Raw genomic sequence first — 27,398 nt, forward strand, 5'->3', positions numbered from 1 at the left:
TGCGTCCTCTAAATGCCCCCCCCCCCCCCTCTCCCTAATATTCTTTTCTCATTTTCATAGCTGTCTGTAGCGCTGCAAACCAGCTTGCCTTTAACTGTCTTTCGTGCTTCGAGTGAAATTTTTAAATACCGGTGATTGAAATGAATTTTAGACCTTGACAAGGAAGACATTTGGACATCTGGCACCGTCCCTCCTCCTCCGAGAGACGGAATACTGTTTTTTTTTAATGGTTATATGAACAGAAGGTTTATGTCCTGGAAACACATTTGTGGGCGAGGGTGCTCAGAGGGCGATGGAGAGAACGCTTGTGGTGGATTCAGAGTCATCTCAGGATAGGACACCTCCCGTGAAATCTGCCGTTCAAATGGGCGAGCAGAGCGGGCGGAGTGGGTGGGGGGGGGAGAGACGTGATCCAATCAATCTCACCACCGGACAGGACACAGCATGGCAGTTCTGTGGGGCCCAGTCTAATCACAGTGTTTCTGAGCCTCTGGTGGATTCGCCAGCTCTTCGGTCACAGGAGAGGGGAAGCATCGCCTCCTTTCTGCTAATGCTTAACCCGTTAACTGCTGCAGAGTAAAATACTGCAGCCAGGACAGAAAACCCAACACGTCTCTTAGCAACCATTCTCAGGGCCTATATATGTCCCCCCCCCCCCCCTATAGATCGATACTCTCCTCCACCAGAAGCCATTAAATAATTTGATGTGTGCTGAGCTCACCACATCTCGGCAATATTGCACCGTGCAATATTGCATCTTGGCACCGTGTGACGTCACACGGAGTCACCCATACCAGGTTCAAACATGAACTGTCCGTGGTGCTGATGAGGTGAAACACGTTGCATGACGTCATGCGGTCCACTCCTGCATGCATATGGGAGGGGGGGCTTCAACGAGACACTAGGTGGCAACCACGTTGAGAGGGAGACACGGTGAGTGCGCGCGAGTGCGCGCGCGACAGAGGAGGCGGCGAGAGTGAGGAAAGGGAGGGCAGATGTGTGTGCGTGTGTGTGTGTGTGTGTGGGGGGGGGGGGGGGTGAGTAACGTCGGCGTGGGACAGTCTGCTTGTGGCACTCCGTCAGCAGCTGGAGGAGAGCTGCAGAAACGGCGCACGACGGCACTGCGTGCGTGGACTGAGCCCAATGGACAGGTGAAGGCTGGCCGACCACAGCTGGACGCGCGTTACGCATGAACTAACTTGCAGACTATAGATTATTGAAGCGCATTTGCAGCGGAGGGGAGACAAACGATGGACTCCGTCCGTGGCGCCGCCGGCGCGCTATCTGGGAGTGGGGACAGAGCGAAGGACGGCGACGCGCTGACACCCCGCATTTAGATGGCTCCAACATTCGGGGTGCAAAACAGGTGTCAGGGAAGTGTCGTCACGAACCCCGGAAGCCGGGGGAGGTGGGAACATCAGAGGGAAAGATGGCAGCGAAATCCGATGGTCGCGGGGTCGTCACCGGGTTCGCCCAGCTGCACAACCTGGACGAGGTGGTGGGGACGGGAGAGGATGACGCGCGGAACGGCAGCTCGTTCCACATCTGCCATTGCTGCAACACCTCTTCGTGCTACTGGGGCTGCCGGAGCGCCTGCCTGCATTACCTCCGGGGGAAAGGGAAGGGGGGTGGCGGAGACACGGCGCGGCCCCCGCAGGAGGAGCGCCTCTGGCTGGACTGCCTGTGGATCATCCTGGCGCTGCTGGTCTTCTTCTGGGACGTGGGGAGCGATCTGTGGCTCTCCGTCGACTACTACCACAAGCAGGATTTCATGTGGTCTGGCCTGACCCTGTTCTTCGTGCTCGTGCCGTCGGTTCTGGTCCAGATCCTGAGCTTCAGGTGGTTTGTGCAGGATTACACTGGGGGCGGACTGGGCTCCGTGGAGGGGCTGAGCAGTCGAAGAGCTGCAGCCAGTCTCCAAACAGACCGGTGCTGCCGCCTCTCTGTCTGGCTCTGGCAGAGCGTTATACACATATTTCAGTTGGGACAAGTGTGGAGGTAAGAAAACTTCAAAGTGTTGCCTTCAAAGCATCGTTTGTAGCTCCTCCAGCACAGCGCGCTCAGCTCCTCCATCCATTCACCTCCTCCTGGCTCACCTGGAATCTCCCGTTGAGAACATGACCGGGGTGAAAATGAGCACCGCGGTGATGCCATTACGCGCGCCTCCATGCACTATTTGGTGTCACCAGACGCGTGCGTTTAAAGATGTGCGTGTGTAGATATAGTGCATCTGTACTACAATATATCCTCTCAGTACTCGTCTTTAACCGCGTCCAGAATAAACTGCCCACAGCTGCGCATAAATTGCGCCGCTGCCATTATTTATCACATTGCGCCATTGCGCTCGCGATGGAAAGAGGGGAGGGGGGGGGGGGTGTATTTGTTCAAAGAGGGACAGGTACTATCGGAAAGCTCGTGCGGGTCTATTTGCGTGCGCGCGTGCGTCAGGTGCGGAGTTCACATGACATCGCACACACACGGTCCTTTTGACCCCCCCCCGCGCGTCAAATACTCCAACTCTGCAAGTATGGGGGGGGGGGGCTCACAAAACTCCATCTCCTCCCGACAGACATGACGTCATCGATGCCTTTGGGTCACCTCGATCCGGCTTCTCCGCCGAACCGGTGCGTCTGGGCAACGTGCGGTTACAAATCTGCGCGTTATTTTCGTGACATAACAAGCGCGTGCGTTCGTAGTAAAATTGGAGGCTCGGTGCGCGCCGCCCGTCCGTTCCAAGCCTCGCGAGCGGCGAGGTGTTTTGGTGCAGACAGACGCAGTGGCTGGCGGTCAATGGAGATAAAGTAACGCTCGGCCGCTGCTCCGCCATGCAGCGGCGGAAAAATCAATGAGAGGAGGTTGGATCATTTCATCCTGACTTTAAGGGGGGTTTAATTATTATTATTATTTTTTAAAAAGAGGACTGTTGTCGTGATTTATGCGTCATTTGATCACCAGGCCGTTTAAGTGTTTGACAGTCGCCTTTGCTCTCACGTGAATTAAAAAGAAATAAAAATAATGCCAGGATTTTGTTAAATGCCAAATTACTCACGTGCTCAGAGTGAAATCTCACCTGGAACTGGGACCTGCTTCCCCCCCCCCCCCCCTTTATTTTTTTTAAAATCCCAGTCCTTAATGAGATACAATCTCAGTTGTTCCCACCCTCACAATTAAGTCTGAGAATGAGCCTCATTTTCTTCCCATGTGTTGGAGAGAATGTCCTCAGTGAGTCGGTAGTGCATGCTGGTGCATCCTGTATATATGGAGATGGCTTTTCCCTCTTGCGTTCTTCATCAGACTCTTTGTGATCCGCACCTGGTTATTCTATTGATCAGTTCCAGTCGCTTTGGATCAATAATCTATGTACGCTGGCATATTTCAATGGATTATTTTTGCTCATCTACGGAGCCGGGAGGGAACAGCCTCAGTCATGGCATGGTGTTGGTGCTTATTAGTGGTTGATCCACCTGATTTGCTCTGAGACCATTTTCAGAGACATTGAGACCTTGGAGAAACGTCATCTTTCACGGATGAAAGATGACGGCTACACACAGATATGTACAGGCACAACAGAAAAAACAACAAAACGAAGCACCGCGAAAGACTAGCACAGAAAGAGTAGCACATGACATTATTTAAAGTGCATTGAAACATGCTTATATGAAACTAAAGTACACACATTGTGTTGGTGTGTGTGTGACAGCACTGAGCCTGGGGTGAGGGATCATCATCATGCCACTCCGTCCCTTCGGACTCGATGTGTCAGGCCGCCGGTTCTGGGTTGAGGGTCACCGGCTGCTCTTGTCAGCTTCACAACGCTCTGCTCCCACAGGGCGAACACTCAATAGGGACGTTATTAGCTGCTGCGCGAGGCCAAGCTGCAGATAGGCAGCATATGTCGTCTTAATGTGTTGTATTATGTGTGTGAGTTGATCAGTGCTGCACTATCTGAGTTTGGACTCTTTGGGTACTCCCTTGGTTACATCCAAGCTCCCAATGGGTGAGGGGAATACACGAGCAGACTCCCTGGCTGGATTCAGAGTAACCATCAAGGCCATTATTAAGCTGCTGCAGTGTCAGTTTAGGAAATGTCATGCCATGAGAGAATGATAAGCCCCGCCCCGTCATGTCTCACCACTCAATCCAGTTTTCAGTTCAGCATTCAATTAGCTTATTTCCCTCTTTGGGGCTGAGCTGATGGCAGGATGGCCAGGCGTGTGCTGCAGTTATCCCCTTGTTAATTGTTGACAGAGCAGGAAGATCTGTAATCCCTCAGTGCCGCTTTCATGTCATCTTCCTGGAGATTCTCCGGCACCGCTGACGGCGTCCCCTTAAGCTTCAAAGAGGCGCACGGTGAATCACACGTGCACAGATGTCTCCCGGCAGCGTGACGGACGGCTTAATCAGTGTAAACCCAAATTAGCGTCTGATGGAAGTACTGCATCCGTATCTGGCCAGCCGGAGGAAATCATCTGGACATTTTGGAAGGTCTTTCCTGGTGGGGAAACCGGCCGAATCTGGCAGAGTGGCGTCCCCTTCTTCCTTCCCTCCCCTTCTCGTACAATTTTGGGGGTGACGATGTTGCACATTACTCAGCATTACAATGGCGTCTCCACAAATGAAAAGTGGCAGCGACTGTTAGTGACAGCCAAGCTGTGAGCATTTTAAAGTCACAGCTCCCATGTAGCTGTTTGTGTTGTAGCATGTGTTGCAGTTCCAAGAAGAGATCGGGATGCCGCCACGCACCGTATGCTTCAAGCTGGTTGTACTATTACTTATTAAAAGTGACACGCCACTGATATCACACACGATGTTCAGCTCACTCAGAAATGTTGTGTGCGTCATATAGAACCCTGTCAAATAAACATACAAATTATTTTTGGGTTTGAGCGGCGACCGCTGGAGCCTGCGATGTAGAATGGGTAAATGTGGGGTCCAGTATTATTGGAGCTTGACCTACATTACAGAATAAATGTCAGGCTTTGTCAGCCTATACTAAAGTTGGCAGAAAGCTCTTTCACACACCTGTCAGTTCTGAAAATATGCATTAAAGAATTCTTATTTAAGACACTCCTGTCCTTCTAACCTTTAAATCCCGTTGTCCTATTTCTATTTCTGTTGACAACAGTAAAGCAGAGTGGGCAAGTCTCTGGTGCAGAATGGATCCTAATATATAGGCCTTGTTTTGCTGTATATGTTCCATCTGTAAGGTAGGGTATCTCCCCGACATTCTGTCTGCATTCAGGGATACGTTTTGATACGTTCTTTTGTCTGTTTCAACTTCTTTGGCACCTTGTAAAAAATGAAACCCACTGCAGCCTGCGTGTATTTGAGTCTTGATTTGTTCTCATTGGGTGTGATAGAGTCTAATCGTTCTTCCATAGTCCAGCTGCCTGCTTGTCTACTTGTGCTTCAGCTCCGCATTGAACGGGCGACTTGTCCGGGGTGTGTACCCTGCCTAACATCAGGGCACAGATGGATGGAAGTGAAGAGACGACCAGCAAGAGATGTGCGACAGGAATTTTGTTAAAATATAGGCTTCTGTGTACATTTAGACTCTTGTGAGTCATGATTACATCTTATTATGGTATTCTTATTAAACAGTCCTGGGCTATTGGATCGTTCATATTGTGTTCATTCATGATGCTAAACGTCGAGTGTTTGTTTGACAGTGTATAAGACCAAATTGGAATACTCCTCAGATCATTACATTTCAAATCGAGCGTACCAGGATGAGAATGATAAACGTGCTGCTGGATGTCTTTCCGTTGTCTGACTGCTATCATCCATTCATCTCGCCTGTCGAGAAATTCTAGCGGCACACCAAAAGCCAGTTGTACAAAATCTTATGACACCGCAAATCGGATGTTTTCATTGCACCTCAATCCAGAACAAGACTGGGCTCGCCACTGAGCAGCATAAGGAGGCCGCTTCGTGTTTGACACCTTCCCGTGTTTCCATGCCTGGTAAATATTAATACAGACTGGGAAGCAGTCGACGGAAGCCTCTCTTGGCTGGCTGAGCTGCTTGTAGTTGCCAGACAGGTTTGTAAAGGCGGCGAAGCGAGACACTGAGATGATACAATGCAAGCAGCTTGCCCTGTCAAGGAAGAAACACCCGGAGGTGGGGGCGGGGGATTGGAGGCGAGAAGAAGGCTGGCATCAATTAGTTACCTCTTGTGTAATTATGGATTGAGAGCTTAAAATAGCGAAAGATGGGAATATTTTATTCTCTCAACGGCGGAGACGTTTAAGTATTTTTGGAGTGAAGGAAACAGACAACTTGGCAGTTCACCCGCGTTCACACGGCAGAATAAAGAAGTCTGGGAACCTCCTCAGAAAATCTGTTTCCCAGCGTTGCAAAAAGCACGAGAGCGACTGTTGAGCAGCGCGCAGGCACAGGCAGCGAGCAATTACCTTTCATAAAGCACGCGCTTCACTCTGCCGTTATTTACGACATCGAGCAGCACGCTAAACTACTTAAACGTTTCAGTGGAACACCACTCGTTTTCTCATTAGTACTGATAACAGGGGACAAACCTTGAAAGCCAGCGCTCCAGGAAAACCCCCTCAATTATGTCTCAGAGCAAGCCAATCACAACGCGAGCAAAGCCCGCTTTCTTGGGACCGATCGCAGCCGGAGATAAGGAAGCTGAAATGACAGAAACATGTGCTCCAGTCTTCCGAACAAAAGAGGAAGGGGATCGGAAGAATGGATTGAATCGCTGTTTTGGTTTTCATTTGGTTTTAATTTGGGCTATTGAATCAATGGAAAAAAATACAATACAGAATGCATATATATATATATATATATTTTCCCACACACATTTGACAGGCAGCTGCTTTAACGGAATACATGCCGGCGATCCACGCGTGAAGTTAAAAATAGCTGCGTGAATAGACTTTAGCTCTTATGGTTATCCCCTTTGCACAGATGTTGACACTCGCTAGCGCTACAGAGAGCTCTCGAGTCCACGGTGCCGAATGCATTAATGGAGACGAAGAGCCTGCGATGATGCTCAAGGTCTCGCCTGCTGCTCTGTGGTGGAAGCCTGTGGGCCGTGGTGTCAGCTGCCTCCAAACGCCGGTCAGGGAACATCAAGGAATATTACACACACATGTGTACCCAGCCAGAGGTCCTGTACACACACACACACACACAAACGCAGCAGAATCACACACACAGTATGTCCGTGTTCTGTTTCTTGAGGCGCTTGAATCAGAGCGAGGCGCTAAGGCCAGCGGACACTGAACTCATCCCAACCTCCCTGCCCCCCCCCCAGAGCATAGAGATTAAACTATTAATGACACACACCTGGGCGCTGGGTAGCATTTCTGTTTACTATGATAAGATTCACCAACACTGTAGTTTATTGTGATTTAATCCAAGAACCACAAGAGCAATATATAAAGGTATTAATCCGCATATGAAAATAGGTCCCACATCATTAGTCCTGGTCTTTTCATTCATAGCCAGCTTTGAAATTTGACACATACGCTTCAAGAGACTTTTGTTTGTTTGTTTACTCTTGTGTATGTTTGCATGTTTACACTCTTCCGCAGGCTACATTTTGTAGCTTGCGTGTTTGTGGATCTTGGCTCATCACGATGAAGGGTTTATTGACTTTGTGGTCTGCTGTTTGTGTAATGTGGTGTGTGCCTTCTGTCGGCCGATTATATTGGCCGTAGCAGCTCAGTCCTCCCCGAAATTGTCTCCAGTGCTATTTCCTCCTCCCTCTCGGCACCAATCTAAATCCACCCCCGTTGTAACTTTCCCTTTGAGTTTTCTTAGAAGCATTCACAACAAACACTTTGTGCAGGATGTGAGGTGGGGTTTTTTTTATGATGAATATTAGCCTGCTGCATATTCTGCTCAGGGAAAATCATTACATGGGCCCAGAGGATGCCCAGTGTGAGTTGAAACGGTCACACACAAAGATTATATTTCACCTGGAGTCCCCAGCCTCATAGCTCCACTTCTAATATTTATTCCTCCTGAAATAGGTGAGGCCTACAATCCCAGACGTACTATTTGAGATCATCATGTGTTCTCTCTTTATCCATTAGCGGTATTCACACTCCAGAGCGACCGCATCACCATCCGTCTTCCCTGTGACGTTAACATATGTTTTTATTTTTATCCCCTCTGCCACTTACACGTATTAATGCTCTTTGACTCCTCCTACGCCTTTTATCCCGCTCCATCCATCCTGGAAGGAGACGCCACATTCTGCACCTCTGTGCTGCCGTATCCTCTCCTAATTGGCTCTAGTTAGAAGGATCGGGATTTCTACACTGTGAGCTCAAATGCTCTGTCCCTCATTGCTAGTTAAAGTCATGATGCCGCCTCCCTCTCCTCCATCTCTCTCTTTATGTCTTTGCCTCTCTCTCTCCCTCTGCGTTGTCTTTACATAAAGCTGCACTTGACCTCCATTTCTGTCAAGGAAACTGGAGCATCTGGCTTCAACCCCCCCCCCCCCCCCCCCCCCCACTCCAGCTCATCACCTCCTCCCTCCCTGCCTCTCTTATCCCATGCCATACCACCCATCTCATCTCTCACTCCCTACAGAGTCCATTTTCAGATCTGCAACATTTTGCCATTCCCTTCACTTCTGCTCCTCTATCTGACAAAACGTCCCATTTCGGCAGGAGAGTGTTACACCTCAAATCATCACTCAACCTGTGGCTTACGCCACTTGTCTTTTTTTTTTTTTTTGCAGCTTCTCACAGGCCCTTACAGTATTTATGCTTTTGCTGAAAAGGCAACACAAAATAGAGCAAATCAATACTGACGTCTAGAGAAAGGGAGAGGCTGCTTGAAGCGACTGGAGCTGTGCAACAAGAACGGACAGTGTTCACGTTGAAACATGGTAAGCTGCATTCAGTAGCAAACTTAGAAAGTGCTTTTCAGGAAAGATAAATTCATATATGATACGAAAGGATCCTTTTTTTTGTGACACACATTTGCATAAATCCTCCAGCAGTATTTGTTTGATGTGAGGGATATCATTGAGGGATCGCAGTGGCTTCTGTTGCTGATTTGTCGGGACACATGGGGTGCAGGGGTCACTGGAAGCTTTATATACATGTAACAACCAGGCAAGGAACCCCACGAGCAGACGCAGGGTAGCAGTGCAAACAGGTAAGTATTTATTTTTGGTAGGTTTGCGGGCAGGACAGGTACCAGAAGGATCGGCAGGATGACAGGTGGCTGGAGCGTGAAGATGTGGAGTAAAGCAGGGGGGGGGGGGGGGGGGGGTAAGATTAATGCAAAATACAAGGTTCAGACTGAGAGCTTGAGCGCAGCACTGACTGAGTGAGTGAGTATCACGACCTGGCAGGGCTGAGCAGGCTGGAGAGGTTCTTATCATCCACAGATTGAAGAGTAGGCTTAGCTGAGGGCTCCAAGCGCACCTGTCTTCACTCCTGAAACAGAAAGGGGAGTGGAAGGGGGTGGCCACTCAGGGAGTGGCAGACGAGGCCTGAGGGGCTGTGCAATTAGAGTTAACTAATTGTTCATTCCTGTTTTTTCAAAATGAGTGAGTGAGCCATGTGAACTCACGCACCTCTTAGGTGCTTCCTGTGTTTTATTCACATCCGAGTCATGAAGCTCCATGAAAGCTGCTCAGAGAAGACCACCATTGTTTGGTCTAATCATGGTCGATGCTCCAGATGTCAGCTTGATAAACAGACAATCTCTGCGTATAAATTATTTACCAGCCGTCCCACTCACAGGGCTTTGCAAGTCATCTCGTCAGCCTCATATTTGCACGGTGGGCTGTTACACTTTCAGAGAAACCAGCTATATGAAGATTTTGCTGCATGCCAAGTCAAAAGTATACAAACTTTTCACAAAGTTTGCACCATTGTGCAGTGTGGTGAGTGTACGTTCTGTCTCAGTTCACTAAGCAGACTGGCGCCATGCAAGTGTGAGAAACTTGAGAAAATAATGCAAACATTATTGAAGTAAGAGAACACAGACAAATACACAAAAACTGTGTGTAAACACAATGTTATGGCGTTAGGAAAAGCAGATTTGGAGGGACATGAAAATTAAAATTTAGTTTAAGTTATACTAAACTAAACGTCAAATATCAACACATAATTTTAGTCCCAATAAAAATAATGTTATTATTACTGTACAAAATAGAGCTGTATGTCATTAGCGTAAAAACAATTAGAGTTGAGTTTCAGTGTGTGTGTGTGCTTTCCTGTATTTACAAGATGTGAACATTGTTCCAATTTCTATTTCTTCTGCAGAGGTTTCAGCATCTCATGGGAGATATTTTCAGACACCGTGTCTAAGTGGATTAATCCAATGTTCCTTTCAGGGAGGGGCGGCCGTTTTAAAACTGCCGCTGAGACTTCCTTGCATTCATACTGATAGCAGGTTTAGGGCAAACAAATAACCGAATCAATTTGAAAGTTAGAGGTTTTAATTCAATTGACATGATATTTAGCCATTATAAATGATGGAAGGAACGCAAATGGATGTTTGCATTTTATCTGTAATGAAATAAGGATGATTTGTCCCGCTGTATTTATAGGATCCGTGGGCAAACAGTCTTTTTTCCAGTTCTCTACCCCACACATGGAGCTTTCTTGATGAGTCGTATTACTCATTTATAATATTTTTAACCTCAGTGAGTAACAAAAGATAATCAACCCTCCTCTTGAATTCATGAAGTTACAATTTTCAGCCTTTTTTTTTTTTTTTAAGTTAATCAAGCTTCTTGAAACAAACATAATATTTTACTGGTGCTCAGCCAAAAAAATATTTATGTTGTGTATAAATACCAAGGAGGATGGGAATACAAACAAACAAAAGAAGCATGATCAACAGATTCAGGTCATTGATATTTATCTGTAGGACTTTTAGGTGAGAAAGAAAGAGAAGCTTGTTTATAATTTGATTTATTTCTTTGATTTTTGTCCTGTCTGACATTCTTCCCACACAAGAGATTCCCAACTGGTCTGTCTTTTTTTTTTCTTGGCATGCCAGGCTCTCCTCTCTTTCACCTCCCCACTGGGCACAATTCTCTGCTCTTTGTAGACAACTGAACGTAGCAAAGCATGGAGCATGAGGCAGTCCTGTCATGCACTACAGGCGGAGGCTAAAAAAATATGCACCGTGATGAGTTTGGGCTCCTACAGTTTGTGCAGCTCGCCCCTGGAGGATTTCCACCCCCCAAATTAGGTAGCTTCACATCAAGCGCAACGTCTCCTGCAGCACCTGGAACAGGTGTAGCGTTAGATTTGAAGCCCTCACTGACCTAGCCACTCTGATTTAGACTTTACTCCAACTCAGCGCAAATGTACCTGTACTAATTTGTCAGCATACCTGCTGAAGGTGACCTTAAACAAGAGCAAGCTTAACTGTATCCTTATCTGGTGAGTACTGGTGGAAAAAGTACAAACTGCTGCCGTGCTTTCTCAAATCCTAAATCAAGAGTCAAGTCATCTTTATTAGAGCTAGATCAGTCATTGACTGGACACATAAACAGCTTTGGTTTCTATTGGCTTGATGCAAATCTATCAGCAAAATGACAAAGACAAATCATGTCCTTTCCCTTATGGAATCTATAATCCCACTTCATGTATCGCTCAAACCACGCATCACTCCCACACTGACAGTGAAAAGCAATGTGTGTGTGAAAGTACAGTTTTTCTCTGGTTGTCATTATTACAGCACCTGCAGAGTTGCACATACATGAATACACTGAGCCAAACACCGTTAGCGCTGTACAGACATTTTCACCATTCAGCTGACTGTGTGTGTGTTTTTGAGCTCCCCACTGACTCTGTTGTTGCTGTTGATGATGAATCGATATGTTAGGATTTTGTTTGCACCTGTCCTTGTCAGAGACAATTTAATGAACTGAGCCAAAACACTAATGTGTTTCAGAATTCTCCAAATGGTGATGAGCATGCATCTCATCAGGCCTGTTTGTTTTTATTCTTAAAATGTGTATGCAATAGAGAGAAAACACCAGAGTAGAGCACGGTGTGTGTGTTGAATTCTTGTTCTTGTTCTTGTTCTTGTTACCTAAGCCGAGGCAAGGTGGAGGTTATGTAATTGCCGGCGTCTGTCTGTCTGTCCGTCCGTCCATCCGTTAGCAGGATAACTCAAAACATTCTGGATGGATCTGGATGACATTTTCAGTAAATGTTGGGAATGATACCAGGAACAATTTATTGCATTTTAGTGATGGTCCAGAAGAGACCCTGGTTTTTGGATGACTTTGAAATCTTTGTTAACATTGCAGTCAATGGATCTTCAAAATTTGTTCCTCAATATCTCGGTTGATTATTGACCGATGTTTATGGAATTTGACACAGTCACGTAAGGTGGGGATCTCTAGCTCGCCACCGAATTTCATCCGGATCGGAATGGAGTCAGTAAATAATATAAAATTTTAACATTGAAAACATTGAAACATCCTCAGAGTGGCCTGTACCTGCTTCAAGTTACCATTTAGTCACCGACTGATCGGTGTCCAGGTGGAATAATCAATGCTGATTTACAGGAAACAATGGGCGATACTCAGGAATAACATAAGCATTGCACATATCTTTTCACGCTGCTTCTTCTTGGACAGCTGCAGCTGAAATTGGCTAAATGGGACAGTCAGTGGTTCATATTAATATTGTCTCTGCAACCTCAAAGTGGACTTGGCTAACTCGCCAAAGTTTAGGATTGTCCTGCTTCTGCCAGTGTTAATGGTGAGTACTATGATGATCGGGTAAATAGTTTGCCTTCATGCATGGAGCAACACACGTGGATCAGCGCAGCCACTGGCCGCCATCAGATCCAGGTCAAAGCTATGTAAAAAACACTTTCATCAGTACTGCAGGCCCAGCTGATTAAAAATTAAACTCCCTAGGCTGTTTTGTGAATTCTTCCTGAAATGTATTTTGATTACACGTATGAAGAGAGCAAAAAGGAACCATAGATTCCTCACGGCTGATGCAGAGTGTTTCAGATGAAAGAGGCGCTCTTCATCTGTAGATGCCTGTGTGTGTGTGGTCAGTGCTGAACTCCGCTCTATATGTAGGTCACAGCCTGCAGCTGGGATTTACCTCATTAACGGTTCTTCATACACACTGTCGCTACATCGACAGCAGAATATGTAAATCAGACTATAAATGGAGAGAAAGGAGCTGGAATCTCTTTCATCCTGAGCGATTGAAAGATATCTGAGATAATTTTACTAAACACATCTTTGTAAAAGATCAGTATTGTTACTGAATTTATTATGTTATAAAAGAATCAGAGAGAGAGAACCATATTTATAAAGATGGCAGCAAGATGACAGTATAGCAATGGTGGTGTGTCTCTGTGTATTGATAGATGTTATCAGCTGATGAGACAAACTGACACGGCGTGTTGACGAAGGCAGGAAATTAGAGCGTGTTTGACGGGTGTGAATAACAGGATGGGAAATATGGTCTTTTTTCCCTCCTGAACCTTTGCTAGACCATATTATCTTAAAAACCCTGCAAAATAAAACCAATAATATCGACATGATAATGAAAAGATCAATAATGATTACATTTAAATTAATATAGAAACACATAGGAACCTATAGGCAAAGCAGGGCTGAATGATATACAAATACGGGTGAATATGCATATGATGATGCATTGTGCAGGGGCAGCCATGTGCCCCCCTGTTGCATGCAGCGAGGGAGAAAACACTGTCTGCTCATAAGCATCCACCTGTCTGACCTGCTGACCGTGAGGCTGCAGCGGCGGCCTTGTTGCAGGATGACCTTGGTGACTCACAGTAGCATGAGCTGTCTGCCTCTGCAGCCCACTATCCTCCTGGTCGCCCACGACATAAGGTTTGTCTCGCTGTGCTTGTCTGCCAGCCTTTTGCTTGCTCCCCACTCTCAGTGTAGCACTTCACTTTTTTTTTCTTTCTTTACTGCTTTCTCTCCTCCAGGGCCTGTTATTTATTTATTTTAATAATTTGCCTTTCTCTCACATTTCTGCTCACACAGCCATCTGTGTTTTTTTCTCTCTCTCTCTCTCTGTCGCATTCCTCTGTGTATTTTCCCAGACGGGCAGCAGGCGATGACAGTTGTATTAGCAGTTGATTGTGAGGTCACTTTTGTTCAGGCCCACTGAGAATCTACAGCAGTGAGGAGAAAGATGGGGGGATGGGAGGGTGTGAGAGTAATAAAATATAATAATAGCTTACATATATGTATGTGAATATGAATATATTTGAATGAATGAATGAATATATTTATTAGATAGAATGTTAGAGTACAAGTACAGTCACACAGTAGCATGTATTACAGTACAAATAAAGTCAAACATCCTGTCTAAGAGGAGCATTTCAAAAAAGCCCTTGCGGTCTTGTTTCCGTTGAAAGTCCTTCGTACATAAATCATCCACAATTAACAATACAAATTTAACAATACAAATAAAAATAAAACTAATATTCAATAACTCAATTGATGCAAAGTAACATTAGAAAAATAAAATGATTTTACACCGCCGATGCAAACTAACAATTAATCTAAAATAAATTACACCACTGATGCAAAATGACAATGAATGACAATAGATTACATAAATTACAATAAATTACTAAGGCAATTAATATGTGCAACAAATTTGCATGTACATTTGCCTTGATTATGGCTTTGCACACTCAGCATGAGCTTCATTAAGTCTTCACCTGAAGTGGTTTTCCAAGAATCTTGAAGGAGTTCCCAGCGGTGCTGAACTCGATGGGACTTTTGCCTTCACTCTGTGGTCCATCTCATTCCAAACCATCTCGAATGGGTCTAGGTCAGGTAACTGTAGAGGCCAGGTGATGTGACAGAGCACTCCATCACGCACCTTCTTGGTCAAACCAAAACAATCCAAGGACATGTCTCTCTGACTTTCCACACACATGAACTCACACACGCACACACACTCACACACATGCACACACCCCTTAACGGCTCATCTGCTCTCGGAAACCTTCCTACTGCGCCCCACCTCCTCCCCAAAAAGGACAATTCTCCGGACTTGCCTGGTTCCTACTTTTCATTGAAAACATTCCAGCCCATTCCCAGTGCATCGTGTCATTCCTTTCTCCTGCGTGTGTTGTCCTGTGTAGATGCTTTCTGCACCTTCTTGAAGAAGAGTTGTTGGCAGCGAGATTTATTTGCTGCAGCCGATGCTCACTCATTGACTCTTGCTTCAATGTTGCACTGTACTTGACACTGACAATAAAAGCTTTCCAGTCCATAACCCTGACACAGCCTGGATGTGTGTTTGGGGTTATTGTTCCGTTGAAAAATGTGATGATGAGTCCAACTAAATGCAAACGATGGCATGTGGCTGCAGAATGCTGTGGTCGCCACGCTGGTTCAATCTGCCTTCAGCTTTGAATGAACTCCACCCATCATCACACCTCCTCCCCGCTTAAGAGTGGAACCGCGCATGTAGAGACCATCCTTTTACATTTTTTTACATCGCACAAAGACACACCGGTCGATACTTAGGATCTCAAATGTGGACTCGTCAGAGAAAAACACCGATTTTTTTTAGTTGATGTAGAGATGTCTGCTACTAGAACTCGGTGTGGCATTTATCTTGGCTCTAATCTGAGGCGGTGTTAATTTTGGGTTTCTGAGGCTGTTGACTCGGATTAATTTATTCTCAGCAGTAGAGGTGACCCTTGGTCTTCCATTCCTAGGGGCGGCCTTCATGCGAGCCATTTTTGTTGTACCACTTGATGTTCTTTTGCGACTGCACTTGGGGATACATTAAACATTTTTGCCACTGTCTGACCTTCAGTTCCTAAAGTTATGATGGACTGTCATTTCCCTTCTCTTGTGAAAGTGGTTCTTTCCATGAACTGGATTCTAACAGTTTACAAATGGGACTGTCAACTGTGTAACCAACATGACTTCTTCACAACACAACTGATGGTCCCATCCCCATTGAGAAGGCAAGAAAATCCACAAATGAACCTTGACAAGACACCAAATGTGGAGTGAAACCATTTCAGGTGAGAACCGCATGAATCTCTTTGAGAGAAGGACAAGGGTTCACAAAACTCTCATTAAAGTGAAAAGTGACAAAATAAATATATACACATATATCACACACATATTTAGAGTTCTTTCAAAAATAATTATATATAATCTCATATGCGTTCATTCATAGTCTTAATGCCGTCAGTAAGTATGTATTATACACACACTGAATTTGTTGTTTCTTGCTGTATATTATTCTATGATCACTGAACTCCACCTACGCATGTTGATGTTTATGCAGCAATAGTCTTAACGGATGTGGGAGACGGAAGGAACTAGTGTGGGTGTAAAATCTAATGTAGAGAACCCTGCCATCCCTTGATTGGCATTTAATCTCCATAACAACAAATGACATCTCCCCTGAGAGAATTTTGTCTGCAGGTTTCAAAACGAGAATGAGGCACCTCTTTTTTAACTCCACCAAAGAGGATATGTTTTTTTGTGCTGGTGCAAGTTTGTCCATCGACTGTCAGCAGGATTCCTCAAAATGTTCTGAATGATTTTAAATGACAAAATTATTATTTTTTTGGAAAGGAAGGGGAGAAAGCAAGGAACAATTCATTGAGTTTTGTTGATAATCAGGAGCATCATCATCTAGGTCCACATTGTTTTTCAAATAGTTATTTGGCATTGAGGAATAGGTTTTAAATGATATTAATAATACTGTAGACAGTCTAGACACTAATAATTATAAGTATGATCCAAGTAATATTCCATATCTGGTGAGCCATAATGTTCAAATTTATAGCACTCATGAGGGGAAAAAATAGCTTGAGGTAATAATATAATAATAATGCTTTATAAGATTAGATTAGATTTTAACAGAGGCCTTTGGGGGGGGGGGGGGGTTTCTTCACATTTTCAAACTCTTTGTTTTGGAAGCAATCTCTGTCCTCACAGATCAGCAACGCTATGGCAGTAGTTGGTGGGCTAACATTTCCAAAGCAAAATGCAAAGTTCAAAGTTTAGGTTCCGCAAATCTTCGTTGGAGTATTAATAAAGTCAACAGTGCAGCACAAACAAATCCACAGTCCAACATTGTTCCTTGTGGTTACCCAGGTCATAGTAGGTTGTTCGTGCAAATAAGGCTTGGCGGTGGACCAAGCAGGGCTGTGTTGTGTTGTCGTCTTATGTGGATTTACGGTTTGACCATTTAGAATTACAACAGTATACTAAGGGTGGAGTTTCTGAAAGCTTTGTTTGTTTTCCAAAGTTTGCTGTCTCAGTCCAATCAAACTAATTGTGCCCCCCCCCCCCCCCTGAAACCAGCTGTGCAAACCGCATTCACCGTAGTTTCCTCTCTCAGTCGGATGTTGGCTTCCAGCATCATTGTGGGGATTCAAGTGTCATATGGTCAATCTCATATTAACAACACAAGAAAAGACTGATTTCCAGATTGTACTTGTCTCTGTGCTGTCATTTGGCTGGCGTGGTGTTGACTCATCCCGTTGTCGGAACGTGTGCCTGCTCCTGTTGTGACGTCTTGCTGATTCTCTCTCTCTCTCTCTCTCTCGCTCTCAGAAGGGCAGCTCAAAGTGTGGAATCGGTGTGAACCGTTGAGCAAACTGCGACGTGAGCAGTCACTCTAACGTTTGTGTACAGACTGCCGAAGAGGAGAGGAGGGCAGGCATGTGGGAGGCTGGGGAATCCCTGAGAATATGAACTGTAATACTGTGTTTGTTTTACACTGCTGTATGTCTATCGGCACCTTTTTCTCACACACAAACACACACACACACACACACACACACTATGCCAATCCAGTTTCTTTTCATCTCGCAGACACTGGCGGATGCGGGTATCCAGAAACTCACAGAATAATCCCAGCCAGTTACCATAGCATCCATTTGTAAGCGCCTCCTGCTGATGTCCAATTGCAGGGACATTTAAGCGCTCTCCAAAGTTCCACCCGGCAGGGGTCCACTCAACCTATTGCAGTCTGTGTGGGTGGAATTTTAGGTTGGTGTTTTGCACAAGATGTTTTGTCTCAGTCTGCTTATTCTACATGATAATGAGAGGAGAGAGCCTCCCACAGAGTTGCTTTGTCTCTGCTGGAAGAGACATACTGTATCCTGATGATGATGATGATGATGAGGATGATGATGCCGGAGCCCGGATAGCTCAGTCGGTAGAGCATCAGACTTTTAATCTGAGGGTCCAGGGTTCAAGTCCCTGTTCGGGCGGTCAGTTTTTAGGACTTTCAACGGAAACAAGCCCGCAAGGGCTTTTTTGAAATGCTCCTCTTAGACAGGATGTTTGACGTTATTTGTACTGTAATACATGCTACTGTGTGACTGTACTTGTACTCTAACATTCTATCTAATAAATATATTCATCATCATCGATGTCAAAGAACTCCACCTCATGTTTAAAACCTAAAAATGAAAAGCAAATAAAGAAATGTTGCAGTTCTATTGAAAGAGAGCCCAGCTGGGATTTACCTTGTATTTGAGCTAATTAATGATTGGAAGTGGTGTTTGTTTTCTCCTGAAGCTTTCCACCTGCTCAAGGTGCTGCAGCATGTGTGCTGATAGCCAAGGTAGAAAAAAAAAGAAAAAGCATACCTGAGTTTTGCTGCTTCGTTTTCTCATCACTTGAAGCTGAATATGACTAAAACAGAGTTGAAGAATCTGTGATGAGAAGCAGCGAATGACCAAAAAGGCTAATGAAGAAAATCAGGTAACTGATGCATTAATTCTAGCTTCTAGCATTATTGGTTGAATCCGGTTTTGGCGTTGCAGAGCAACATCCAGTAATCGTATAAGTTATGTGACTACTCAGGTTTGTTTGTCTGTCTTTCTCTCTGTATTTTTTGGGGGGACAGCAAGGAATATCAAAATGCTGCAAACAGATTTTGTGTAGGTGTAGTCAGGGATATTTTGTCAATGAAGAAATTATGTAAAATTAAAATTGCGTTTCTGGGTTACTTTTTTACCTTAGTACTTTGCAAAAGTGTCACAGCGCGAGGAGGATCAGTATTTTTCCATGCAATAACTTCTCCTGTTTTCCTAGATCCTCCTCCTGATCAGTTCATTCCTGTCACCTGTGCTCCTTGGATCACCTGCAGCTCATCGCTCATCAGCCCAGACTCTACTATTATTATCTGCTCATGTGCAGCTCATGCCTTTCTGCCACATTCTTTGTGACTTGTTCAGAGATTGGTAGACACTCGGGTCCACCATTATGTACCAGAGATCATGCAGATTCAAATGGATTTCATCCAGCTGTGAATGATAAGACACTGTATCTAGATGATAATTTGATCCAGGTCCACGTTGGAAAATCACATTTCAGTTGTTAACTCAAAATGCTGGTGGCGTTTCATTTATCTGACACGAGGCAGATACAAGCGAAGCCCCAGTATCAATATTCAAATGTACATGTTATGAATCTAGACATTCAGAAGACCGTTCTTTCAAATTGCTGTTTGGCTTTGATTGTATCGCTTTTTTTCAAATTAAATTTTATTTTAACTGTAATGTGTCTGAATCTGGGCAGCACAGTGGTACAGTGGTTAGTGCTATTGCCTCACAGCAAGAAGGTCCTCGGTTCATTTCCACTCTTTTGTGCAGTTTGCATGTTCTCTTTGTGTCTGCGTGGTTTCTCTCCGGATCCAAAAACATGCAACTCAGGTGAATTTGTGACTCTAAACCCACTGTTTATATATAACTGTGAGCATGACTGGGTGTCTGTCTTTCTATGTGGCCCTGCGATAAACTGGCGACTAATCCAGTGTCAGATGGGATATGCTCCAGAGTAAACCTGTAACCTGGATTCATATAAGTGGCTGACGATGTGATGATTTCTGCTTGTCTCATGCATTCATTTTTAATGGCGGACCATAAAAGACTGTTAAGAGTTTATTTTGACTAGAAACAATTTCAATGCTGTTCCTTTTTTAGCAACATAGTGTTAGAGTAGAGTAGAGGTTTGTGTTTACAGAGCTTTGCAGCATCTTAACAAACCACTCGAACTTAATGAGTCGACAATAATGAGAAATTCGATGTCTGACATTTATAGCGTTGGGAATAAACTGCTACTACTGATTCAGAGTGGTCGTGCCAAGTCTGGGAACAAAAAGTTATTCCCCTTTCAGATCTACTGAATTGTGGAAGGTGGTAAGTACAACAGAGAAAGCAAAATTCAAGAGTCATAATACAAGCTGTGTGTGGTTGGAATTATTTGACGGGAGATGTTGGCCTCTTAATGATGTGCCTTCTTTGGACCAATGCACAGAAGATGACAGGCTGTATTAATGACCTATAGAAACCCATCCCAGACTCTGCTTCGGGTTAATTTACCGGAGGAAACGTGAATATCTTGCACTTGGCACGTTCCTTTTTGGCCCAACCCACCATTACACGCTCCTCTACTTCTTTTTCACCCGTCAGATATCGTTCTGGTTACAGCCAGCTCCCCTGAGGATTCATGAAGGAGCTGCGTGTGTAAGGCCTGAGGCTGTACCGTTACTGAATCGCTTCTCCGCTTCTCCCCGGAAATTACAGTTTGCTTCTCACACATACTGCTGGAGAGAGAGAGAGAGAGAGAGGGAGGAGGAAAGATTGAGGGAGCTGGAGCTAGAGAGATGACTGTGGAGTGTGGACTGAAGCTGAGCCTGGCATTTTTTTTTTTTTTTGACAGTTCTGGTTTCCTTAAATATTAGTCTTTTAAGCATCTTTATGAGTCTTACACTTGTTTTCATGAGCCAATGTCTGGACAAATGTTGGAATGGGTTGCCATTGATGTCAATATGTGATAGATTTGTGTCTCTTCGCTCGTTCGTAGCAATAGCACCACACTGATGACCAATCTTGTCTCATCCAAGTGCCGAGAATCCACTTGAATGAGAAATGAATCGTTGTCAAGCTTTTCTTTCCAGTTGACTTTGTTCAACACAGAGATTATTCAGTCGGTCAGTCGTAGATTTGACATGGTATCGCTGTTACTTTTTTCTTAGCTCCAATTAGTTAAAGAGCAATCTAAATGATATACTTGGTAAATATACATATGGTGCAAACCATTTTTGCTTGGAATGGGTTGCCATTGATGTCAATATGTGATACATTTGTGTCTCCTCGCTCGTTCGTAGCAATAGCACCACACTGATAACCTTTTTAGCTTTGTTATTGGGAGTATGCAAGAATGGTAAAATGTTAAACTGTGAAGTATGCAACTGCACTTTACACAGACAATCTTCATTGGTTTTTGCAAGAAAAACATACTGTGAAGGAGTCACAGGATAGTAAGAAGAGTGTTTGTTGTCCCCGGAGAGATTAAAAATTGCATTAGAGATCACACTTAATAAAATCCGAAAGTCAAGTAATGAAGAATCAACAAGCAGCGCGGACCTCACAGCGTGTTAATTATCATTCTGACTCCGACACACACGCCCACTCCTCCGACAGTCCTGATGAATGTGTTTCATTTCATTTCATTGTCCCAACCGCTTAATCCTGTATCGGGTCGCGGGCCAAGCTGGAGCTAATCCCAGCAGTCAATGGGCGAGAGGCAGGGGACACCCTGGACAAGCCGCCAGTTCATCGCAGGGCAACACAGAGACATACAACCAGCCACACACACAGTCACACCTACGGACAATTTTTAGTGTAACCAATCAGCCTAGGCCGCATGTTTTTGGTGGTGGGAGGAAGCCGGAGAACCCGGAGAACCCGGAGAGAACCCACGCAGACACGGGGAGAACACACAAACTCCTCACAGAATGGCCGCGAGTCGGAGACGAACCCGCGACCATCTCGCTGTGGGGCAACAGTGCTTGCCACTGCGCCACCGAGCCGCCTCTGACGAATGTGTTAATTTTGAAATACCAGAAAGTCTTCAATGCCTATAAAGGGAATACTGGCACAAACAGAACCCACGCGTCTGCTCCTTGGCTAAAACACACTTGAATTGATTGCCTTCAAACATGTTGTACTAAACTCAGTCCTATCTGGCTGCCAAAGGGAGGAAAGACACAAACCAAACGCATCTGATTCATGAGAGGGGAAAAAAAGATTTGTGCCATTGTTGCTCATTCCAATTTAATTTACTAAAGGCACATATTCGCTAATGTTTGAAGAGCTAATTAATAGTGACTCTTCTCCGGGAGGAAGGCTCATTGTAAGAAGAAAGATGTTCTCTTCCATTCTCACAGTGACTGCGTTAGAATGGACAGGACAAAAGTGTTATTGTGATGTAAATGAAAATATAAATGTGTGCTTATACTGGATTTACGATTTCCTCGATCCATAAAACATTTCATTAATGGTGAACAAATTGTTGCACTTAAAAATTGATTTTATTATTAATGCATTATATTCATTTATGCAGAGGAAAAGATTTGCATACTGTTACATCAGTTTTTTCACAGTTCTTCTTGTTGCCATGAATTTCTTTAGTGGGAAAATATCAAACTGAAGGTAAAACATGTTCTGTATGTGGGTCACAATGTGAGGAGCCTTGAAAGAGACTTGAAAAGGCATCTCTGCCCATTCTCTGTGCAAAGAGGCTTCGGGACTGTCCACTGACGTCACTGTTTTTACACAGAAATCTCACTATGATTACAGACTGAATGGCTAACGGAGGAGCTCCGTGCTACATTTTCTGCATTAGGTTTTGATATTTTCATTTCATATCTTAGCATTTCTACTACAATGTATTTTGGAGAATCTCATTGGCTGAACAGTGCATTGTTATCCTGGGGAGACTAGGTTTGTTAAGACAAACAGGATGTAGGGAATTCGCATGCACAAAAACGTATCTGCAGTTGCTGGAAAATGTGGTTCAAAATCAGATCATTTTATTATAATGGCCAATAACTGTGTTACAATTGAAGAATACACAGTCAAATAACAAAAACCCAATATCTTCGTTAAATGCAGTAATTCAAGGTTGCATGTCGATTGCTATTTAGATGGATACTTCTAGCCCTACTCTGGAGAATGAATCTCATCCTCGAAGACCTGAATTTAGATCCCACGTTCATGTGTGTATGGTAAATGTGGAGCTGCAGCCAATTCAGTATGTTGACCATCATTTAAATGGGGTAAAACCAATCAAGCTCCATCCAAAGCATATCAATATAAGTCCCAACATCACTTAAGCTCAGTAATTACACCATTATATTGTAGTTATTTAATTTGTGCATAGACAAGTGTAAAAATGACAATTTCTGTTTTGTTTCTAAAGATCTAGAAAACAATATAAAAAGCATTTTTTTAACCTTTACTTCCAGTATATTTCTTTTACATTTGTCCTTTCGATGTCTGTGCAATGAAGCTGTATAGAGGGCGGTAGGCAGTGGTTCCTGAACTGACTCTGGGTCAGTGCACAGCAGCAAAAGGTAAACAACTGCCATTAAAGCCTCCACTAACGACTTATTGACTGGGTGCCACAGAGCGTCCTCCATCCAGGGGGCTTGAAAGGAAGAGCTGGCAGGACTGAGATGTGTTGCTCGATGGAACAAGTGTTTGAAGTTGGCTGTCTTTTCTCACAGACACAGACGACATGCAAAAAGCAGTAAAAATAGGAAAAGACAGTAAGCTGCAAGCCTTTTTGAATTTGTCATCTAAATGTTCTGTAAAGTCAATTTTTCCTTAAATATCTACTCGTAGCTGCAAATACTTTATCCTTAGAACTTACTCCATGTGTCAATTAGACTGCAGTCCTGTTGTGTGTATTTTCAGGCTTGGTTCTCTTATGCCCTGGCTTGTTTTCACGCTCTCTCATTCTCTGTCTCTCCTCTCGTTCCTCGGAAGTGTGTCACAGGCTTGAGATGTACTCTAGGTGTTTGATGTGGTCTAATATGTATTGGGAAGCAAACACAGATAAACATGCGCACGCACATACACATGCATGCAAACACACACACTAGCCGACAATCCATTCCCAGATGTTACGTTTTTGGAAGCGACTGGCATAGAGGGAATGCATATGAAGGGGCATCAACAATGAAATAAGTGTCGGAATTAGCTTGTCTGGTTTCATTTAATTTTAAAGTACATCCCTGAGTATTTTGTCTAGTATTATTGTTGGTTTAACTGGGATTATTCAAGAGGATTCCGCCTTTTAAAAGGTGGCAGATGCTTAAGTTGAACAACGGATGGTGCCTCATGGACTAACACTATGTTACCACAACAGCAGCTGTGCAGCAGTTATTTTTATTGTGGGTTGATGCAGCAACTTATAGTTTGCCGACGAGCGAGATACATCCTTAAAATGATCCCAACTTTTTAGATTTTAAAGACAGAAGTCCTGCTGCTTCTCCAAAATAAACAACGAGCTGGAAGCTTTGCTATGCTGTCAATTTTTCTCTTCTTCTTTTTGTACTTACATGACTACCATACATACATACATACATACATACATACGAGTGTACATACAGCAAATTGCACATGGATGCTGAAAAAAAACATGCTGAGATCAACAAGAGAGTGGTTTGTGATGACGATTTTAGCACAAGGGCAAGCTACTATTTAAACTGTGTGCAGTAATAAGTTCTCGATTATTGCTGCACAAGAAACCCAATAGACCTTATTCATAACATACACTGAATTACAGTCTAATGCAAAAAGGAATGCACAAATCAGAAGAATAAATGTGCTGCTTAAGCTGCTGTCAGCCGCCACGCTTTGATTTGCCCATTTGGGTCCTGATGTTGCACTGATGAAACAGGATGGCAATCAACTGTCCAATCAATGAGCTACCTGTCAGCCGCAGAACAGAAAAAGCCAGCGTGAGCAGGAACCAGACGAGAAAAAAAACAAACTGTTTTGCTTTTTAACAAATGAACCAAACTTTTTGAAAAAAGAAAAAAACAAAACCTTGCGAATGAATTCGAGCTTCTAAATCTGACATAATGTCTGACACATGTAACGTCTGGGACGTCACAGACGGCTGTGATAGCGGATGACTGCACACGATTGTGGAGACAGAAATAACTCTTGTTCTGTGGTTGTGCAATGTAATAGTTCCTTGATGGAAGACAGTTTCACAACACAATTATGTTAATCATGTAATGGCTTCTGAACGCACCTCAAACGGCCTCCTGGGTGAACACTGTAATCAACACACTGTCCATTTAAGCCTTGGATGGAGTTTCCCTGAGTGCACAGTGAAGAAGACAAAGATGTCAGGGTTTGGTGTCTGCGTCTTTCTGTTTCTTCCTGTCGCCTCTCCATTTCTTTCGCGTTTCATGCGCTCAGAAGGGCGTTGATATTGACAACTTGTTTTTCTCTTCAAAGTGCTGAGTTGTGCCGAGACTGTCGCTTCCCATTTGCGTTTTAATATTTCACTGTGCTGTGTTTTTGTGCATCGTTCCTGCGGGGTCTGCCACAGGGATCGGAGCTTTGGTGACTTGCATAAAAAGAATTTAGTGTTGCTGAACAGAAGCTGATGTAAAAGAAAAAAGGTTTGAATGAAAAAGACGTTAATGTTGTTTGTTGGAACGCGATGTAATTTTATCCTTTCTTATAAATACTGTGAAAAATAAAATGTCAGTATAGCTTGACAACTAGTTGAATGTTTTACAGAGCTGCCTCCCAAAATAACTTTTTATCTACAGCCTGCTTTTGCCTGTCAAGCCATGTAATGGCACAACATGTGTTGTAGCTTTTGAATCACTGGCAACATTGATTTCATCCCGAGGAAGCTGGAAGCAAACGTCTTTGTATAGCCAGTGGACGCTCACTTTGTCAGCTGAAAGGACAAATCTAGCGCCTTAGCAAGCTGATAATATTCACGAATTCGTTTAAATGGTCTTTCCTGTCTGAATGTTAATTGATTTCAACTAATTTTAAAACCATTTAATTATCAAACGGAGCCAATTGAAGTGGTTTGGATAACTTCCATATGTCTCTGTTCGGAGATTGATCTCCTCCAGCTGGGAGAGGTAGATGGAAAACTCACTGGAGAGAACATATCTAATGTAGCCTGGGAAATGATGGATGGATGGATGGAATCATGTTCTTAATATGCACTTGTGACTCCTTTTATCTCTGATAAAATCAGTATTATTCAGAATAATGCCTGCATAAAATTGAAACATTAAATCAGCATTGTTCTTGTACTGCAGTTCTAAACTAGACTTAACCTTGAGTGTGTTTGTGTTGTTGCTGTTGTATTTTCTGCTTTGGATAGGCCAAATAAACCCAACACACCAATACTACATTTTTAGCGTGTGTATGCTGAAAAATCCGAAACTTGATAAGTCTGCCGTGAATCGAGTTAAGCTAAACCAAGCAGACAGTGTCCAAATTAATGAGGTTCCTAGAAGACCTGTGATCACTTCCTCTTTGATTATTTTCATCTGCAGAGCAATTCTACCAAATAATATATCTCAGGATGTCTGAAGACAAAAGCCCACCTGTTTTGTCCCGAAAGCTTCCTGCTGCTCCTAACAGGAGCTCGTGTGACTTAGATTTCCCTCCTTGATATTAAAGCATGAGCAAGGTTTTGCCTGCTCTCCCTGAGAGAGCGCTGGAGTAATAGCAGCTGCTCAGTCCTCATTAGGGCCTCTGTCCTTGCATAGCCAAGCCCACACATCTCTGTCCTACTTTCTCTCCTCCTTCTCCTCATATCCCGCTCTCCCTTTGTTCCCTTATCGCTCCTAAAGTCATGCTCCGAGTCACAAAATCACGGTGAGCTTGCATGAAAACGTGCTTCAGCAGCTATGATTATATGTGCATATGTTAATCATAGGAGGACAGACATCTTCAAATTTCTGCTGTTGCCATTGTTACTGCTGCAGATTAATGTTTTTATTATAATTTTGTAAGTTTAAGGGGGGGGTTATAGGTAACTTTCAGTTTCAAATAATCTTTTACAAGCATATTTTTGTTAAAGTGATGGCCAGACAGGCTGAAGCAGTGCTTCTGACTCAAATTACCCCGCGGGGTCAGTGCCAGTCGAGCTGCTACGTGATGGATGGATGGGTTTTTATGAAATATTTAAAACCATATTTCCACTGTAACATTAGCGAAATTCAATCACCCTGACTACAGTCCAGTCTTTCTGTATTTAATGTCTAATTTCAATTGAAAATGAAAAATAATATGTTCCATGCTAAAATAATTATCATTTTAGGACTGATGATTGAATGCTTCATCATGAAGGGATAAGGGAAACTGATAAAAGTGAGACAAGGGAAGGAGAAATGAGAGTAGCTTCCTGTTCTCTTCCCCCTGGGCCGAGGAGGAGACGATCTCTCAGCCTAAGGTTGGACTTGCTCGGGGGTTTTGTGAATGAAACGCGCGCCTTGGACCAGTGCCCATACATTAAACAGCTAGGTGTCCTCTCATCTTCCTTCCCATCCTGCCCTCTCTCCCTTCATCAGCAGACTTCCCAGACTGCAACATGCTAGCAT

The 27,398-nt window shown here is 44.0% G+C and overlaps 1 protein-coding gene and 1 non-coding gene across 2 annotated transcripts in view; both read left to right on the top strand.

Moving 5' to 3' along the window:
• The first annotated feature begins 1,429 nt into the window (after positions 1 to 1,429).
• The window catches only part of xkr6b (XK, Kell blood group complex subunit-related family, member 6b), a 40,162-nt gene continuing 14,193 nt past the window's right edge, over positions 1,430 to 27,398 (top strand). The window contains exon 1 of the mRNA XM_068753700.1: positions 1,430 to 1,998. Coding sequence (XP_068609801.1) covers positions 1,430 to 1,998 — 569 coding nt within the window. The remainder of the gene's footprint in view (positions 1,999 to 27,398) is intronic.
• On the top strand, positions 18,150 to 18,222 carry trnak-uuu (transfer RNA lysine (anticodon UUU)). Its single transcript has one exon. It is a non-coding gene; the product is annotated as a tRNA-Lys (tRNA).

This window comes from Brachionichthys hirsutus, chromosome 20 (assembly GCF_040956055.1).
Source record: "Brachionichthys hirsutus isolate HB-005 chromosome 20, CSIRO-AGI_Bhir_v1, whole genome shotgun sequence".
Classification (NCBI taxonomy): domain Eukaryota; kingdom Metazoa; phylum Chordata; class Actinopteri; order Lophiiformes; family Brachionichthyidae; genus Brachionichthys; species Brachionichthys hirsutus.